Raw genomic sequence first — 19,550 nt, 5'->3', positions numbered from 1 at the left:
GTAAGCAGGCTGGATCAGCCTGCTTATGGGATCGCTGGGGTATGCATGTCGGCTTCTCCTCTCTCAGAGGAGGAGACGCGCTGCAGCCAGGAGGAGAGCGAGGAGAAGCCGACACCCGTGCCCCCGCGATCTCATAATCTCATAAAAAATACACTGGCTGTATAGTGTATCATGAACTTAATCTTTTGTATTATATTATCCTGCTGTTGATTAGACTTTGCAATTGGTTTAGGTTCCCTCTCGAATATCCCAGTCTTGCAGATTTTGCCACCGAGGTTTTAAAGTTGAAAAAAATGGTACAGGTAGTCCCCGAGTTAAGGACATCAGACACACGGACGACACCTAGATAAGAACGGGGCTCCTCTGCTCGCTCCTGTGCAGGACAAAGGCTTTATGGGGGGGCGGTTTGCATGACTTGCGGAAGAAATGTTTTGCTAAACACAGCTGAGGTTGTGGGTGATCTTAAGGACTGAGCTCTTCTGCAAGCTCTTGAAACTCTTGTTGGCTATAAATGTTTAAATAGCAAGACAAACTCTGCAATTGTTTCTTTTTGCATATCAAATAACAGCTTGCTCCAGAAGTTAATAAATGTCTAGACTCCATAAAGTTTTTTTTTGCTTTGTTTGTGATACTGTATAAAGTCAGTTAATGAATAAAGTCCAACAGTGAGGACTTTATACAGTAACTGACAATACGCTGCCTAATAGTATGTTGAGACAAACATCTGTCCTAGTTGCATTTATTAAAATAATATATCTGTTCCGACTTACATACAAATTCAACCTAAGAACAAACCTACAGTCCCTATCTCCTATGTAACCCGGGGACTATCTGTACTTCAGTTAACACAAAATCATTATCTAAAACTAAAAGATGGTTTTAAAAGGGCAGTTCCATAAAAATGCAAATAAACGCATATATATTAAAAGCCTTCAGTCTCAGTGCCCTACCTTCCTTACAATCTTTGGTCAACTACTGAACACATTGTGGATATACTGAACGTGTTTGTGTTTTTTCTCTGTTTATTTTGCCCAGGCATACATTTTAAGTGACAGAAAAAGTCACTAAGGCTTAGTCTACACGGACGGTTTCCCCAGCGTTTAACCTGAGGCTTCTAAAGCCCTTGTTTGAAATCCCCATGCATTACAAGGGGTTAATCTACACCAGGACGTTTAGTTGAGGCACGTTTATGACATTTATCTTGCAATATGCAAATTAGTTAAAACACTGAAAAACACGATAATGCAGAAAAACACAGCATATGTTTTTTCCAGCATTTTGAAGGCAAGCTTTAAACGCTAATAAAGTGCATAAAAACGCATATAAACACAATAGGAACGTTTACATACGTTTTTAAAAAACGTCCATGTAGACCTAGCCTAAGCTCTTCCAAGAAAAAAAAACCCTGCTATGAAAAACGCTGAACATGGTTCAGATATTAATTTGATCTACTGACCTGGAATCTTGCAGTCCTCAAACACCAGCTCACAAGTGTTTGACCCTCTCATCCCAAGTTTGTCAAGTTTTTGTGCTGTGCTAAATCCTGGAGTGTCCTACAAAAAATAAAAGTAAGTATACATAAGGTGAGGAAAAAAAAGGCTCAAACTACCAACATCTTTCTGAAAATGTTTGCTTTCTGCTGTGACGCTAATCCACTAGCCTCAATTTATTCAGTCTCTAACCTAGTACAAAAACACAGGTGAGTAAAGTGGAAAGAAATACTTATCTTGGGTTAGTAACTAAAGCTGGTGAATCAGCCCAACACCCAATACTTTTTTTTTCCCCAAGAGAGGTAAACAATATAAGGCTAAATATTTTTCTCAAAGGATTACTAAACTTACCTTTTCCACAATGAAGGCAGTGATGCCATGTGAAGCTGGCTTAACAGTGGAGTCAGTCTTGGCATAAACAATCAATACATCTGCATCTGGCCCGTTTGTAATCCAGAATTTGTTGCCATTAAGAATGTAATAGTCACCTAGCCAATTCAGAAACAAGAGGTACTTTAACAATATTTGAAATGACAGGCCATTTAGGAAAGTAATTTGTGCTTGCAGGACTGAATAAAATATTTTACATTGGCTAAAAAATAAGGCCCACCTGCAGCTAAAACCTGTAATTTTTTACCACAAAAACTAAAGCAGCCACCACATTTTTTTTATGTCCACTGTTTCAGTCTAAAATTGTATGTTTTATATTCAAAAATCGACAAAAAAATGTGGTTAGAATTTTTCTTTTATTTTTTAACAGCAGGCTTTCTCATTTTTTTTAGTAATGGGGGCCCTTGAAATAACTTTCAGGTCTTGGGGAAACCCTTCTATAATTACTGTATCCACAGTACATTAGTTTGGTAGCCAGTGTGAAGAAAGTCACCCTCACATATAACCAAAAAGACCACTGTTGTCAGTTAAATTGACCCAAGAGGCACAAATTGCTCATTGCCCATGAAACCTTGGGTTTTCACAGACATGGTTGAGAAACACTGCTTTACAGGCTTTGGGCTTGTGTGGAACACAAAAAAAAAAAAAATCAACATCCATTTATATTGAAGTACCTCTAGTGGACACTACAACTGTATCTGTATCCACTGTAATATAAATAAACATTTTGCAGAATTGGAGTGTACAAGAAGTTTTCCTCTGAAGTATGATTGGCTGTATACCTTTGTTTTGTCTCTTATAATATCCCATTTCTTCATATCCACAAAAGTGGGGATATTTATGAAAGCTCTCCAAGGCTGGAGAGAATACATTTTCATCAGTGAAGCTGGGTGATCTAGCAAACCTGGAGTGGATCTGGTCCAGGAATCAAAACATTTGCTAGCAAATGATTTTTAAAAATACATTCCTTGTTTTCTGGATCACCCACCTTCACTTCTGAAAGTGTATTTTCTCCAGCCTTGGAGAGCTTTGATAAATCAGGCCCATAATCCTGCCCCTGTACAAAGCATTGGTCAGATCACATCTGGAATATGCAGTCCAGTTTTGGGCACCAGTTCACAAAAACGATATTGGAGAGAGTGCAGAGAAGGGTAACTAAACAAATAAAAGAAATGGAGGAACTCAGCTATGAGGGGAGATTAGCTGAACTGAATCTATTCTCCTTTGAGAAGAGACATTTAAGGGGGGATGTAATCACCCTGTGTAAATATATAAATGGTCCATATAGAGAACTCTGTTCCCCTTTGAGATCACTTTGAGATCATTACAAAGAACAAGAGGGCACTCTTTGCGTCTGGAGGAAAAGAAGTTTAATCTCCGGATAAGGAAGAGATTCTTCACTGTAAGGTCTGTGAAAATGTGGAATCGGCTCCCTCAGGAAGTAGTTTCAGCAACTACTATAGATTGCTTTAAGAAAAAGCTGGATGTTTTTCTAGAAGCACAGAATATAACTGGGTATTAAGGCTTTAAAAATAACAGTGACTGTTGATCCTGGGAACATCCGATTGCCTCATGGAATCAGGAAGGATTTTTTTTCCCTGTTGAAGCAAATTTTACAAGGGTTTTTTTTTGCCTTCTTATCCAAAAATATATTACTTGCATTTATCAAAACTTCATAAATTCAATAATCATTATTACAGTTATTTGAATAGATGAATAATTGGGGGAAGTTTATTATATTCTATGGGTCTGTCACCAGATCACATATTTTAGATTTTAAACAAATGATTATGTTTCTCTATAATCTTATGCTGCTGCTACAGGTAGAAAGGTCGGGAGGGCGCAGCTGACCCCTGAGCTTCTGACTTACAACTTATCACTGATGCCCTGTCATCTTCTGGCTGCAAACACCCAAATGACTAATAAGTAAATTTGTGAAATTTAGATGGGGAAAAAAATCTCTGATGAAAAACCAACAATCATAATCAGAATTGTCTTACTTTTCCACATTTAGAATCCAATATACATCTCATTTAAATGTTTTAGGAAATGTGAGATTCACAGATTTATAAATAGACCCCTTGTGTTTAGTCCTGGGGAAAGAAAGTAGTAATACTTTCTTCTGTTTTTTGTTGAGACCAAACTGTCACTTGGATCAACTTGAGCAAAAACATGTTGGTAGGCAGTAAAGAGGAAAACAAAGCATTCAGCAAGACACCTGGAAGCCCAAACCTGTTCACCAGCTATGCTGTGGGTCCATTGAATACCTATGGAAAGTTCGAACCACAGGTTATAGGAGCTAAAAAAAAATAGGAAAATTGTAAGCAATGCAACCAACCTTTCTTCTCTGCCTTCAACTTCATGGACACTACATCAGAACCAGAATTGGGCTCACTCATGGCAAGTGCTCCTATATGTTCGCCATTGATTAGCTGTTGATAAAGCATTATTAGGCAAATCAAAAAACCAGCTATCCGTGATGTACACATATCCGAGATACACAGTAAACGGGCAAAACATTATAATGGGCAGTGACATGTTTATATATACTGCTAGAGGGCAAAACATTATATGGGTATAACATTGTTTTAATTATTATTATACAAATACTCCATCAATACACCTAATTATAGTTTATACTATACAGACAGGAAGTGATGAAACTAACTCTGAAGGAATAATACTGTACATCATAGGTGAAGTAAACATAAGCTTGATTTCCTATTTCTTAACAGTGATGTGAACGTATTGATTGTGATTGTATTGACTGTATGGAAATTGCTGCATGCAGTGTACAATGCCACAACAGATCCAACAATGTCAACTTAATAATGCACGCTTTATCACAGCAAATAGCTCCCTACCTTTCCTTCTATGTTTTAACTCATGTTGTCTCTTCAATAGGTTCAAATACACTGACACTGGTAAGAGGAATCCCTGGAACATACATGTAGACTGGCTGATTTAGATGATTCTTTGTAAAAAAATTTCAAATAAACAAATTCCCTCCAGCTCCATCTGTGTACCTCCTGATAAACACTGTACTATTCCATACTTTTGCAAGTACTAGTACAGAACTAGAGTTTTTAAATGTATATTGGTATTTTAATTATATTCCTGGATACATTAAAAAAAATATATAAATACCACATAAAATCCCAACATATATTTAAAAACCCTTGTTCTCTTCCAGTTATACAAACTGGGATGTGATTCATTAATTTCTATTAATCACTGACCTCCCTTGAGAAAATACTGTTCTTACCAAACCACAAAAAAATAAAAAAAATAAAACTACACCTAATTTAGAGAGTGTTTCACTGAAGTTGGGTAATATCGTAGAACTTACCTTCGGAAGATATTTTTCTTTCTGTGCTTCATTCCCATTTCTCACTAACTGGTTTATACAGAGGTTGGAATGGGCACCATAACTTAGTCCAATGGCTCCAGACACACGTGAGATTTCTTCCATAACTAAAACATGCTCCATGTAACCCATGGCAGATCCTCCATACTCAGCTGCAACAATATATAAGCTATATTATACTGGGGTAAGAGACAGTCAAAACAAATATTTCCAAAATCTAATAGACACTTGAACCTCACACAAATGAGATATGTTGCACAGTATGTGGAACTGTTCAGTTTGTGAATTGGAAAGGTCTAACAGTATTACTAACTACTACCTTTCCTTTCTTGAAATCTAAATCATCCAATGTTAGAATTCAGATACTGCAGAAAAAAGCATTTTCTTTTTTTGCAGATCAGTTCCAGAGTACTATAAAATATTGACACACAAAATTACTTATTTGTCTTGAAGGGCATATTCAGCTATCAGAAAAATTATACATGGGCATAACAGAATTTATCTGTTTATTACAAAACTTTCAGAATGTTAGTAGGTGCCCTAAAGAGAACCAGTCAGGTTCCTCCCAACTTCTCAATAACAGACATATGTTTCTAGGGAGTGATATCACTTCTACAGCCCCAGAACTAGCAAGAAGTTTTTTTTATTAGGATTTCTCCAATATACATTGAGCTCTTTAGGTTTTGGTTGACCTTGTTGGTACAGTATATTGTGAATCCCTTTAAATAGGGCACCAGACAGATAGTTCAGATTTTAGTATTTGCTGGCTTGCTGAATTACCACCTAGCTCTGATTTTCTTGTTGTATGTAGAATAACTGTAAATAATAATTGAACAAAATGTTCTGAAATTTAAGCTACAGTTCTTTCTCATATACAGATTTAAAAAAATATCCCTTAGGATTGGGAAACACTTCAACTATTAGCTAACATTTGTTTTTGTTTTTTTTTTTACATTTGCATTAAAATGAGAAAAGCGTATAGCTAAAACTGGAAAAAGTATTAAAGTGTCTAATCCAAAACATTTTTTTGGCTAGAGTAAAGCATGGTTGAACCCCGTTTTCTTTCTTTGTGTCCCATTAGAGAGATTTTCCTTCACCTCTCGTTTTTGAACATAACTGGAGATGTCTGCAAAGAAGGAGAACTCTTCTCTAGTTGACATGGAAACACAGGGCAGTTAGCCTTCTATGCTCCTAGGAGACCCGCCAGGGACCCAGGAAGCACACATCCATCTTAAAAAGTACAGAAAACAACTGTTACAAAGAGAGAGGGATAAGCTGTTTCCTTGGGTTGCAGCCTCAAACACTAACTTCATGATGAGGGATGTATGCATGATGAGGGATGAAGGTGCCTTTAAAGATGCCCAGAGCAAGACTGGGCACTGCAACCCAAACCCAGACGTGTGGCCATGAGGCTTTAGGCTTTCTTTATACTGGGATCTGCTGTGAATACATTAATTGTGGATTTAAAAGTGACAACAGGCCTAAATTCAACACCACTTCCTCCTTTCATATCCAGCAAGAAATAGGCATGCTGTGAGCTGCAAGTGCCAAATTCCAAGAGCAGAAACTTAAAGGAGTTATCCACAACCCTTAACATGTTCTGCTTTCCAACTGTGCCAAGAGAAGAAGCTGCCAGGAGTCACCTCCAAACCTCACAATGTAAAAAAGATCTGGTAATCCACTGTGTCAGGAAAGGGAGCTGCCAGGCATCATCCCCAATCCTTCCTGAGGGGTAGGATACAGTATGTAGATATGAAAGATATAAAAGGGATTGTCTCCCCTTCAACAAGGTCAGACAAGTTCCATTAAGTTCTATGTGACCATCAGCAAGTAAGGAAGAAAAAAATAAGTGGACAATTCCTGCTGGCATGCAGGAAACACAAGATTGTTTTTTGATGAATGGGGAGAACCATGTCTCATGCATACTGGAAAACAGATTTTGGATGCTTTCCTTACTTTCAGGCTCTCCCTTCAAGTGTAAAAACAGTATATAAAAACAATTGCTATCATATACACTTTTGTTGCAGGAAAGAATCTGTACTTCTGTGCAATAAATGCTTCCTTCATGCCCACTAGAAAGACAAAGTAAGGTCCCTGCCTGCAAAATCTAAAAGAAAACGTAATGTACTGTATTTTCAGAATTCAGATAGGAATCCTTGTCAAATTAAAGTTTAGGGATCAGGATTAGGTTGTCCTAACACAAACGGGATAGCATGGGGTAACAAATGTTCAGTTGGTGAACCAAGTCTGGCTTCAGCAATTTTTCCCACTCAATGTTTGAGTTTGGCTGAAATGTGCCTTTAATATGTCCCCAACATTTTCTAGCTAAAGACGCACTTACTTGGAGCCGTAATTCCAAGAACTCCCATATCTCCAAGTTTCTTCCAAAAGTTCTGAAAAACAGATGGAAATGGTGACTTACATTACAATGTTTAGTAACTTTAACCTCCTTAACTTTAATCATTGGGACTTATTAAACTCATTAGTTTACTTTATTAAAACAAATTCAGGCAAGTGAGCTTAAGGGCCAAACAAACATGGATACTTTATAAAACATTATTAAACCACTAATGTAAGGGGCACTTTTCCACTGATCTCCAATTAAATGATTTTGGAGGATCCTTTAAGACCTGAAAACTGTTCCAAGGGTTACTTGTTGAGAAAAAAATAGAACTTCAACTAGCTTAGAGAATGTTCACATTACAGCCAAGAACCTGCAAAACATTTCCCTGCTTTCAATTGGCTGAGGAGTAAAATGAAGGAAACAGGAATAATTTTTGCCATGGTATTGTAGACATGGAGAAAACAACATGTTTTACTTCTGGCACATCACAATAACACGTTTGTTATATCAGAGTCTGTACTTTAGTTATATCTACAAATATTTAAAATGCTATACAAATACCTGCCAGTAAAATGCTCAATAAATCATTGCACAAGACACAAGACACAAGGCACCTAGCAGTTAAGTGATTGCCTGTAAGAGAAGAACACTGTATTCCAGCTCTAACAACAACAGTACCTACCCTCAGGTCTTTGAATTCATTTTGTTGATCAATTTCCTGTGCTTTAGGTGCCAGATGGTCCTGGAGAAACTTGCGTATAGTGTGTCGGAGCTGAAAAAGAGCGAAAAATTAGGCCTTCTGGTTAATAAAGGAATCCTGGCAGAGTTCTACCAATAATTACGGCACACAGATGGACACACCAGCCAGTGTTTACCTCCATGGAAATGGGCAATGTTATATATGTAATATAATGTATAATGGCACAAAATGCAAAAGAATGTAATGGGATTCTTGTTTTCTGTGCAGTCTTTATTTATGTCTGTCTTACACGCTATATATTTACACGTGTATTTATTATTATGGAATAATAACAAGGCACTATTCCTCCCATTGACACCAAGGGTGGGGTAATAATACTACCACTGTCACAATGTCCCAACAATGGCAGACAAATGATAAGGGAAATGATACAGGGGCACTACTTATTTCACTGACACCAATGATGGGGTTGCATCCGCTCCACAAAACTTGGAAAGAGTCACCACAGTGACTGATTTCCTTCACTTGACCCACTGACACCACAGAAAGGACCCCCCCCCCCCCAACTCACTGGACTGATTTCTGCCAATTCTTGTTCCCATGACCCCCTACAGGACTAATTTCTATTTTAGTTCCAATGACCCCACAGGACAGACTCTCTCTATTTCTTGTCTGCACAGCAAGTTAGAAGAATCTCCCCAAGGAAGGAACATACAACATTAAAATTAATTTGTCTCCCTTGCTGTCACAGTGATCCTCCTGATAGACATAAAGGTTAACATTAAAACTTTACAGAATTTCCAACCCTTTTCCCAATCTATCAATTATTAAAAAAAAAAAAGACCAAGCATGAGCACTCTTGTGGGTGTAAGGGTGGTGCCCTACATGCTCCTCATACGCAAACGTTCTTCTCTTATTCTGCTTTTGAGGGCCACATGGTTTGGTGGCTAAATGAAAGCAAGTAAGTACAAATAGTGGTGGCAACAAATAAACTTTTGGGTATACACACAAAGCCATTTTTTATGCAACATGCACAGTTTAGCAGGTGAGGATCATAAAAGGTACAGATAAGTATGCAATATCAAGAATGTCAAAAAGAGAAATGTTTACTTCTATAAAGTGTGGTAGATCAGCTGTTACTTGTCTATGGTTTTAGCCATTTATACTGTCAGGATGTTATATCTTCATATCATGTTAGTTTTCTAATTTCACTCAAATACATTATAATGTCTATGTCAGAAAGTCGATGTTGCTGCAGGACACCCCAGTGGAACTCATATGGACTGACCTTGATTCCTACACCCTTAGCTCTAGATTCAAAATTGTTGACCAACCTTTACTAAAATTAACATTTTATATATTATTTATATTAGACACATTTCTGTTTATTTTTATATATCTTATTTTAGACCCCTGATGAAATCACTGGATCTTTGTGCATACAGGTAGATTACGGCTGGCTTTCTTCCCACATACTGTACACAGCTCCCTAAATCAATCAAAGCACCCTGCCAATGTACACCTAGGTTATGTCTGTACTTGGCATATAAATATGTTGCCCTCAGAAGCAAGAAGGGCACAGTTGTTGAAGAAGAGGGCTAAAGATTGTTTTGAAGCTTGAGATTTTAACCTGTGTTAAACCTATTATCACCTTAAAGGGCACCGATTAATCAGAACTCTGCAGAGACAATAAGAGGCCCCATAGGTAGGAGAAAAAGTCTGGCTGTACACACAAATGTTTAATTACATGTAGTAGCTTTTGTGAGAAGGTCCATTTATGAAGTTGAAATCTATGCAGAACAACTGATGAGAAGACAAAGAATCAAAGACATCTGATTAAAAAAGGAAATGCTTTACAGAACGAGTGAAATAGAAATAACATGAAACATGAATCACCCATAAGACATGCTATGAACATGAGCTTCCTGCATGGAGTTCTGAGAATCCCTATTTATTGTACAGCGCTGCGTAATATGTTGGCGCTAGATAAATGCTGTTTACTGATAATAATCTGCTTCTGCCTGTATGTGGCCAAGAAAATCTAATTGATGGCTACTATGGCAGCTATAGGAAGGCAACAACCTAATGGACTTTTATGACTTAAAGAATTACCAGATGCAATAATAATACCGGGTGAAAGAAATGGTAAGTGCAGTAATACTTTTGATAGCTGAAAAAAATGGACGGGTGGATTTTGTTCCAAATGATGGGAGGAATAAAATGGTACTTGTAAATAAAAATGGCCACACAGTCGAATCTTCTTTAGATTTTGTAACAGGTTTGTAGTGTGAGGTTGATTAGGAAGATTTTCGTTCTACAAAGGTATAGGTAAATCCTGCAGAACCGTTCTATATATGTTACTCACTGTTTGTGCTCACACATCACCACCAATGAAGAAACAAGTGATTACTAATATATCTGGTGTCTTTGTAAAGGTTTTATAGCAAGCCCAATATGAACGAGACCCCCTAGTCCTACATATGATGCCATCCCTGTGGTCTATCCAGAATTTTTTTTAAGCCAGGTGGGAAGAAATTGTAGGTGGATTGTGACCCTATATTGTGACCCAACTCTTCAGTAACCACCCAAAAACAGCCAGGTGTTTGTTGAAAAGTGCTGGGTGCTGCGCCCAGCTAAAAGGGGCTGGGGAGAACACTGCATCCCTGTGACACAGATACCTAATGCCCCTCATCTGTTATGTCGAAATACACTACATACCTCATTGTCCTACCTAGAAAGATTAAAGCTACGTACACACTTCCAATTATTATCGTCGGAAAACGAACGACGAACGTTCCTGCACGATATATATGAACGATCGTATAGCACCGATCCTGCACAGAGAGGTAACGACACGATCGTTCGTAGATATTGTACACACAATAGATACGATCGTTTAAGCGATAGAGGAACTATGTGCACGACAGGAAAGTGAACGGACGTTCGTTCATCACGCATGGACGATCAACGAACGACCGTACACACGAACGATGTTCAACGATCGTCGTCCAATCCGATCCGCCGGTCCGGTCGTTCGTTTCCAGCGACTTTCCTCGTTCGTCGGCGTCGTTGGTTACTTTTTTACGAACGATTTTTTGCCCAATCGATCGTTCGTCGTTCGATTGGAACGATAAAAATTGGAAGTGTGTACGCACCTTAAGACTGGACAGTTACCCACATGGGTAGTAATAGGGGTTTAAGTTCTGGGTAGTTGTGGTTAGTGATAGAAGCTTACCTGGAGAGGTAGCTATAGGGGTTGGGTTCTGGATGGGTTAGTTGCAGATCAGGATAAACACTTACCTAGATGGGTAGCTATGGGGGATGGGCATGTATGGTTCTGGATGGGTTAGTTGTGGTTAAGGATAAACACTTATCTGGAGGGGTAGCTATGGGGGATGGGTAGGTTAGTTGTGGTTAAAGCGTATTATAAAGAAATTTCACTTTACATAAAAATGGTAGAGGACTCTTTTATGTAAGGTGACAATTCTGTTTAAGTGCAACACTTTTTTTTGGTGATTAAGATCACGCATGTACAGTGAGATTGACAATTTTTTTTCCCAACCTACGTTACCCGATCTCACTCCTGGGTCAGGTGATGTAAAAAGAAGAACCCCGAAGAAGAGGAGAAGATGGCAGCTGGCTCAGAGACGGATGCCAGGTCTTTTTTTTTTTTTGTTTTAGGCATTTTTGAGTTTAGTTTCTCTTTAAGGATAGACACTTACCTGGAGGGGTAGCAATGGGGGATGGGTAGGTTAGTTGTGGTTACCAATAGACATTTACCTGGAGGGGTAGCTATGGGGGATGGGTAGGTTAGTTGTGGTTACCAATAGACATTTACCTGGAGGGGTAGCTATAGGGGATGGGTATGTATGGTTCAGGGCATTGAGTAGGGGGGGGGGGTTACCTTTAGGCAGCAGGTAGGAAGGGATTGAGGTTTGGCACGAAGAAGGAAAGGGGTTAAGGTCAGGCAGCAGGTTAGACACCTCTGAAGGTAAGTTATCATTACACCGTGTCTCGCTCATTACAACAAATAACAACATTGCACTTCTGAGGAGAAGGTTACCGCACCTGCTTCTGTTCATCGCTCAGCCCATTCACAGTGTCATCTATCGGCACTGAGGTCCCGGAACACCCCCGGCTGCTCGGTGCCAGCACAGGCCATCCCCGCCGGCAGCCGCCAAACACTCTACGGAGAAGCACAGCCATGATGTCCAGGAACAACTGGAAGCCTTCTGTCCAATAGGACGCGAGGTGGAAGGGGGTGGGAAATGTAAGCCAATAGGGTTTTGGCAGCTGACAGGAAGCCCCGCCCATTCCATACGTTTATTCCCTGTAGTGTGGTCACCTTGGGAGCGCGGAGTGGGGACACAAAGTCAGATCAGTGATACGGAATGCCTGGCACTGACCTTTTCTATTGTCATATACAGGCATTACCCCCTGATGGAAGCTGGCAGGGTAAATATGTTACATGGCATTTTCCTAAGTGTAGTCAGAACTTGTCATGCAGATTCTATAACACAGAGCAGGGATTCAGTCCTAAAGTGGAAAAAAACTTGCCAGCTGTCATCAACACCAACAAAAACATCAATCAATGACATGGAGTCCCTGTACAGCCAATATTTGTCACCATTGAAGCCGGCGCCATCTTGGCATTCTGCAGCAAACACCCCCTATCCCCTTCTTCCAATCAGAATCAAGATGGAAGGGTGAAAGGAAGAATATAAAGTGTTGTATGTGGCAGCAAAAGGGGAACACGAGGATTCACTTTAAAATCAAACTAACATACTCCCCCCTGCTGTAGTAATACACTTATTTCTGTGCGCTAACTCTCCAGCATCATGGCCAGGCCTTCTCCTGTTTAGCATTTTTGACCATGTGAATTTGACCAGGATGATGTAATTGCAAATATGTGCACAGGAGTAACAATAAAATACGCTCCCTGTGCTGTACACATCCTTCATACTTTTTATATGGTAGTCCTGGGCATGTGTGGGCACCTCAGCAGCAACCAAATGTCACAAATTTAATATAGTGACTATGGCAGAAAGTACCAGTCCACGTGCATTGGCAATAGCAAAACTCTGGGGTGCAAAGGAGGATAACGCTGCAGCCAGTAAGGACCTGTGGATATACCTTACTAATATAAATGAATTAAAAGCTACAAATAAAGACCTGAAATAAGCTGCCACTCTGAAAGAAGCCTGTAGTGAGAACATATAAAGACTCGCTCCTGAAAATGCCAATTTCCTGCTATCCTGATGATTCCATGGTTTGAACAACTCTTAGTCATTGACATGGGATTATAATGTAAAACAGGACCTCAATCTGTACTGTGACATTAGATTCTGCATGTAGATAAACAGAACTCTAGTGCAGTATTGCCACTGAAAGGAAAAAAAAAAAAAAAACACTTTGGACCAGGTTCTGTGTTTTGAGCATTGTACGGATACTTTTCTGTGAATTCACTCATTTCATTTGTTCACACATAAGAAAGAATGGGGCTGCAGTACACTAGGGGACACAGCCTGTGGCTCGATGGTTTCATTGCAAAGGTTGCAGAGCAAAGCAGTTATGAACACCGGAACAGGAATGAAGGAGAGTATGAGAGAAATGCATATATCTTTACAGCAAAAAGCTGCACTGCCACTAGGGAGCAGACTGCACACACCCCACTGCAAGTCAACCATGGCTGGACTTCTGTACTCACACAAACTGGAAGAATTAAACTTACCAGCCAATTTTACTTGGCCTTTGTTGAAATAAAGTAGTCACAAGGTAACAACCATCACCAGCAGTTTTGTTCATGATTTTGGCACCAAAGTGCTTACTCATAAGGGCACCCATGCATACAAAAACAAAAATAAAAAATATCAAGCCTTACTCCAATAGTATCTTTTTAATATTAATTCAAATCCAGTAAACAAAAAAACACATTCTTTAGCAACAGATGCAGATATATGTACAGAAAAACATACAGAAATAAATACTGAAGTTTAACAACCTTTAGGTGGAGAGAGATAAAATGACAGTCACTGCATTGACAATGCAGGACCTGACATATTACTAAGCCATACTAAACAGGAACATTGACTTCAGATAATCAGAAAGGTGCATGACCTGGGTACCCCCATCCCAGGCAGGAAGCAATGCTGTACATGTTCTGAGAAACAAAGCAGAATTTGCTGGACAGGTCTTTTCACAAGTCCAACCACTTCTCTGTATCCTCAAGGGATGATCTAAACTTCTCCATGTCAGTCTGGAAAGCTTTCTGCTCTTCTAGAAACTGATTCCTGCTCTCTTCAGCCTCCTTCCATTTTGCCTTGAGAGTCTGTCCAATAGAAAGATCAGTTTAAGAATATTTAAAGAAGTATAGTGTTTGGAATAATCCTGACAAAAGGGCATAAAAAAAAAAAAAAAAAAAAAAAAAAAAACAGGCCTCTTTGATAAGGTATGTGTGCAAGTCATCAGTAAATATTCTCTCCTTACAGCAACTTTTAAAGCGTAAAGCAACACAAAGCTTTATTTAAAAAAAAATAAAAACAAACCGTATGAATTGTGTACATCTGTAGCACATATACACACATATATATATATATATTTTTTTTTTGTAAATGTGTTTGTGAATAGATGAAAAATGGGGAGTGAAGAAAGCTTGACACCACCCTTTCGTGAACTTAACAATTAACATCACCTTACATATATTGTTTAAATTATTCAATTGGTCAGAAAAAGGTCTGAACTTTCTTTCTGCAGCATGATAATGGGATGCAGAAGGATTCTCTGCATACTCCGATTACTACACCGACTAACTCATGGAAAACATTTTGATAAGCTAGTTACACATTGAATTTTGATATCCATTGTTGAAAAATCACATACCTGGACAAGTCTTTTTTGTTCTTTGGTTGTCAAAGTAAAATATTTAAGTTCTTTTAAAAGATTCTCTGTGGCAGTCTAAAAAAAACAAAAAACAAAAAAAAAAAAAAACAAAGTCAATTACCCTTAGATAAATAAATAGTCATCAAAATCTCACATGCTTGCTTTTAATCTGTAGCAGGCTGGGAAAAATGAGAGGGGGAGCTTTAAAAGTGGAGCTATTCTCACTAGAATAGATCAATAACATGGACACTCTTCTACCAAGCCGCAAATAACGAGTATGATAAAATCCGTCCACTGCTTCACAGAGAAAGGTTGAAGGGAATTCATGGAAAAAGCCTTGGGAGTAAATTTACCTAAAGCGTACCTGAACTCAGAATTTTTTTTTTTTTTTGTGCAACAGCCTTATTATTAATGTGATCCCCAGTGTATAACTTGAATCACTAAAGAAATTAAAAAATGATATATTTTTTATAGAAAGTATATTATTTAAAAACAATCTGCTGTTTTTAAGATGTTTCTGGGACTACAGGAAATAGGCAGAACAAACGAGATGGAGCACTGAATCAGATCAGTGGATAAAGCCTGTGTGCAACTTGTCTGCAATAATTTTGAAAAAGAAACTGTGAAGGCCTATTTTATAAAATTTTACTTTAATGAAAATTTAAGTAAATGCATTTGAAATGTTTAAAAAAAAAAAAAAAAAGGAGGCCAAAGGTTTCAATGGTTACCATCATGTTTTTATGTTCACGTGATAAAGTTACCTACCTTGGTCTCTTCCTTGATCTTACATAATTCTTCTGCATCCGCTATGATTTGTTCACCTGAAACTAATAGTAAAGAAAATGCATGGAATCTCAGGAATACTCATTAAACAATGAGATAGTTGGGGTAAAGTATTTTAGTAAAGTGTTGGCTGAATTGTATGCTGCTGTAAAATAAAATCACATTACATGTGTACAAATCACAATTACACTTTCTGCCTGGATTCCCCATCTTAGTTCTACATTTCACTGACTACATCTAATAATTACCTGGATCAATGTTCCTACTTTCCAAAATAATCAGACTTTTTTCCAAACGCTGTTTTAATTCCTTTAACTCTTCTTGCATATTGTCTTGTTTTTCAGACATCTCTTGAATAGTACTCTGCCCAAAAGAAAAATTTTGGCCAAAAAAAAAAAAAAGAATGATATAAGACACGCATAAAATTGCAAAGATTTCAAAACCTTTACACAAAAGGAGTCTATTAAACACTACCATACAGCTGCTCACCAGACATTAGAAGAAAGATTAAACCCTCCAATAGAGAAATAACTATGTGCAGATCATGTTACAATTTTACAGCAATGTGGACACATCCAAATAATATTCATAATTCTCTGGTGTACTGTTTTACTCAAAGGAGGAGCACTCCTATAGGTGGGTTCTATTACTGAACTGAAAATACAATAAATTCAAAATCAAATGGTGGTCACAGGCTGTGACTTCATGCCCGACATTGCAGGGCCAATAGTCCTCCATGGTAAGGGTGCCAAGGCTCTTCACCAACAACTAGAAAGATTGTGAAATGAAGAGGAAAGTCTTGGCTGCCAAAGCAATGAGACAAAACTGCCTAAACTTAAACAAGCATTCATGGGCATAAATGAGCAATCCTGTAATATATAGAGATATTTTACACCAACCTGTGCACTGAGCAACCTGTTGTGTAAAGTATTATTTGCTGCCTCCAATAACTGATTCTGATCCCGTAGCTCCGATTCCAATCTATATCGGGTAACTGGTCTGTAAAAAATAAAAAATAAAATAATAATACAAAAAAAATACAGTAGTACCTTGGTATAAGTCCAACTTGGTATAAGTCCTGTTTGGACACGAAAATTTTTTCTTGGTATACAACCTTCGTGCTGGAGCATGTATTGGTCAAAATGAGTCATAACACCACACGCTACCCTTAATTACCTCTCTCGAGACAGTATGTCAGTTGCTACCATTCAGTGAACAATCCACACTATAACTCTCTGTGAATTACATACCGTGTTTCCCCGATGATAAGGCAGGGCCATCAAATAAGACAGCCCCCCCTTTTTAGGTAAAAATGAAAAATAAGCATTTATTTCATCTCATTGCTTTTGTATTTATGTACTTTAGTATTAGCAGTGTTTAAACTATTTTATACAGCCCCATCAATGTATAATATGCCAATAACAATAGGATTTTTTTTTCATGGGAACAGATTAATCATTTTCCTTTTATTTCTTATGGGAAAAATTTGTTTGGTATAAGTCCAAAGATCTGGAACGAATTAAGGACTTATACCAAGGTACCACTGTACATGTATTTTAGTCATGGCCACGGTAGTTAGCTAGGCAACGAAATATTATTTATTATTACACTCAATCAATGATGTTTATGAAAGGAACTTTAAGTCTTATAAGAGAAAACTGGGTTAGTGATATACGACTATGGTAGGGATATTAGATTGTGAGCCCCTTTGAGGGACAGCTAGTGACAAGGATATGGACTTTGTAAATTGCTGCATAATATTTTGGTACTATATAAATATGGTGTATAATAATACCAACCACTCTGAACACAATTAAATAATTATATATGACCGCTTTATCAAAAGAAAAAAAAACAAAACATACAAAAAAAAAACAAAAACACTGGGACTTCGTAGTTCAGAAGATAAATGCGTTGATTTGACTGCATCAGGCATTTCCACATAGCTGCATGCATAGAGCGATCTTGCTAGCCATGAGAAATTTACTACTCCAAAGAACTAGCTTGAAATTATACTGCAAAGATCGAAGACAAAAAAAAATACACTCACCCACGCGGCAGAGGTACAGTTCTCTTAGGGGGAACATTTTTTTTTCTGTAGATAAAAAAAAAATAAAAAAATTAACAAACATAGAAATTTATTGTATGGCGATCTATACATTTTTTTTAAAAACAGGTTTACTTTACAGTGTAAAAAAAAAATCATAAAATATAAAACATATCGTAATACTACTCTAGATATTTGTTCCCACTAAAATTCTTTACTGTAGATCCACACCCAATTGTATTGGGTTGTATTTTTGTTTCTAAAAATGACTGTATGGTTGCCTTTCATGCCTTTTAAATCCAAGACCCTGAATGAATGTTATAGGTGTTCACCTAATTGCAGCTCAACTTGTACTACAGATATCTGTTTGTTTGAGGTGTGCAACAGCTACTGAAACCAAAAGATCAGTTATACATCAAGCTAATTAGCGTTAGAAATAATTCAATGAGAGCCCCACTTAAAATTTGCCAAGAAAAGAGGAGAAAAAAAAAACAAAACAAAAAACACAGAAACACAATTACTTTCTGGAACGTGGTTCTATAGAATTTTCAGAGAAAACCGAACATTGTATGGAAATTAGCAGCAGCAACCTGCTGTCTGAACAAATATTAAAGCACTTCTGTACTTTAAACATTTAACTATGTATATAAAAAAAAAAACAAAAAAAAAAAACAATAACTAGCTCCCACATGCCTATTCTGACCCTCGAATTACAATTTTACCTGCATGGAATGGGTTTCCCATAGAAAACAAAATGTATACAAAATGATCAGGGCTGACTTCCAAAGATGCTGCCGTGTCAGCTATGGGCACTGGAGCAGTTTCTTTATCACATATGAGCAGATCAACTCAGAAGTGGCAATAGAGGTGTAAAATCGTATTCTTGCATGTACAGTTAGGTCGATAAATATTTGGACAGAGACAATTTTTTTCTAATTTTGGTTCTGTACATTACCACAATAAATTTTAAATGAAACAACTCAGATGCAAACTTTCAGCTTTAATTCAGTGGGTTGAACAAAAAGATTGCATAGAAATGTGAGGAACTAACACAATCACTTCATTTCAGGGCTCAAAAGTAATTAGACAAATTAAAAAGCTGAAAATAAAATGTTCATTTCTAATACTTGGTTGAAAACCCTGCTGGCAATGACAGCCTGTAGTCTTGAACTCATGGACATCACCAGATGCTGGGTTTCCTCCTTTTTAACCACCTGGGCGTTACACTGATGTCTAGATTTCTGTACCAAAAGCATTACATTGTTTTTCATGAAATTTTTTTTACATTTTAGACCTGTAAGTTACAGAAATATGTCCGAACAAGGGTCTAGTAGATATCATGAATATAAAAAAAGTTTGAAACACACAATCATGTAAAAAAAAAAAAAAATGTACTTTTAATAAAATCCTATTTTTTTTGCATAGAAATTTTTGTTTATATTGTGGGCTTGTAATTCTTAGGATTAACTCCCGGGTATGATATTTATATTTATTTATTATATTAAATTCATAAATTATAATATACATAAATATAAAAAAAATTAATAAAA

General features: G+C 37.5%; 2 protein-coding genes across 4 annotated transcripts in view; both read right to left on the bottom strand.

Moving 5' to 3' along the window:
* Positions 1 to 12,524, bottom strand: part of IVD (isovaleryl-CoA dehydrogenase) — a 19,656-nt gene extending 7,132 nt beyond the window's left edge. Inside the window, exons 1-7 of the mRNA XM_072427701.1 lie at positions 12,360 to 12,524; positions 8,274 to 8,363; positions 7,589 to 7,640; positions 5,230 to 5,399; positions 4,219 to 4,312; positions 1,842 to 1,978; positions 1,457 to 1,553 (exon numbers count right to left, since the gene is read on the bottom strand). Coding sequence (XP_072283802.1) covers positions 1,457 to 1,553; positions 1,842 to 1,978; positions 4,219 to 4,312; positions 5,230 to 5,399; positions 7,589 to 7,640; positions 8,274 to 8,363; positions 12,360 to 12,497 — 778 coding nt within the window. The 5' untranslated portion in view covers positions 12,498 to 12,524. The remainder of the gene's footprint in view (positions 1 to 1,456; positions 1,554 to 1,841; positions 1,979 to 4,218; positions 4,313 to 5,229; positions 5,400 to 7,588; positions 7,641 to 8,273; positions 8,364 to 12,359) is intronic.
* A 1,648-nt stretch (positions 12,525 to 14,172) lies between these two features.
* The window catches only part of KNSTRN (kinetochore localized astrin (SPAG5) binding protein), a 12,426-nt gene continuing 7,048 nt past the window's right edge, over positions 14,173 to 19,550 (bottom strand). For all 3 annotated transcript variants that reach the window (XM_072427704.1, XM_072427703.1, XM_072427702.1), the window contains exons 4-9: positions 18,004 to 18,048; positions 16,853 to 16,952; positions 16,202 to 16,316; positions 15,936 to 15,997; positions 15,171 to 15,245; positions 14,173 to 14,619 (exon numbers count right to left, since the gene is read on the bottom strand). In XM_072427704.1, the coding sequence (XP_072283805.1) occupies positions 14,488 to 14,619; positions 15,171 to 15,245; positions 15,936 to 15,997; positions 16,202 to 16,316; positions 16,853 to 16,952; positions 18,004 to 18,048 (529 nt within the window). In that variant the 3' untranslated portion in view covers positions 14,173 to 14,487. The remainder of the gene's footprint in view (positions 14,620 to 15,170; positions 15,246 to 15,935; positions 15,998 to 16,201; positions 16,317 to 16,852; positions 16,953 to 18,003; positions 18,049 to 19,550) is intronic.

The sequence above is a fragment of the Pyxicephalus adspersus genome, chromosome 12 (genome assembly GCF_032062135.1).
Source record: "Pyxicephalus adspersus chromosome 12, UCB_Pads_2.0, whole genome shotgun sequence".
NCBI classification, from domain to species: domain Eukaryota; kingdom Metazoa; phylum Chordata; class Amphibia; order Anura; family Pyxicephalidae; genus Pyxicephalus; species Pyxicephalus adspersus.
This window is presented reverse-complemented; position numbering and strand designations above follow the sequence as displayed.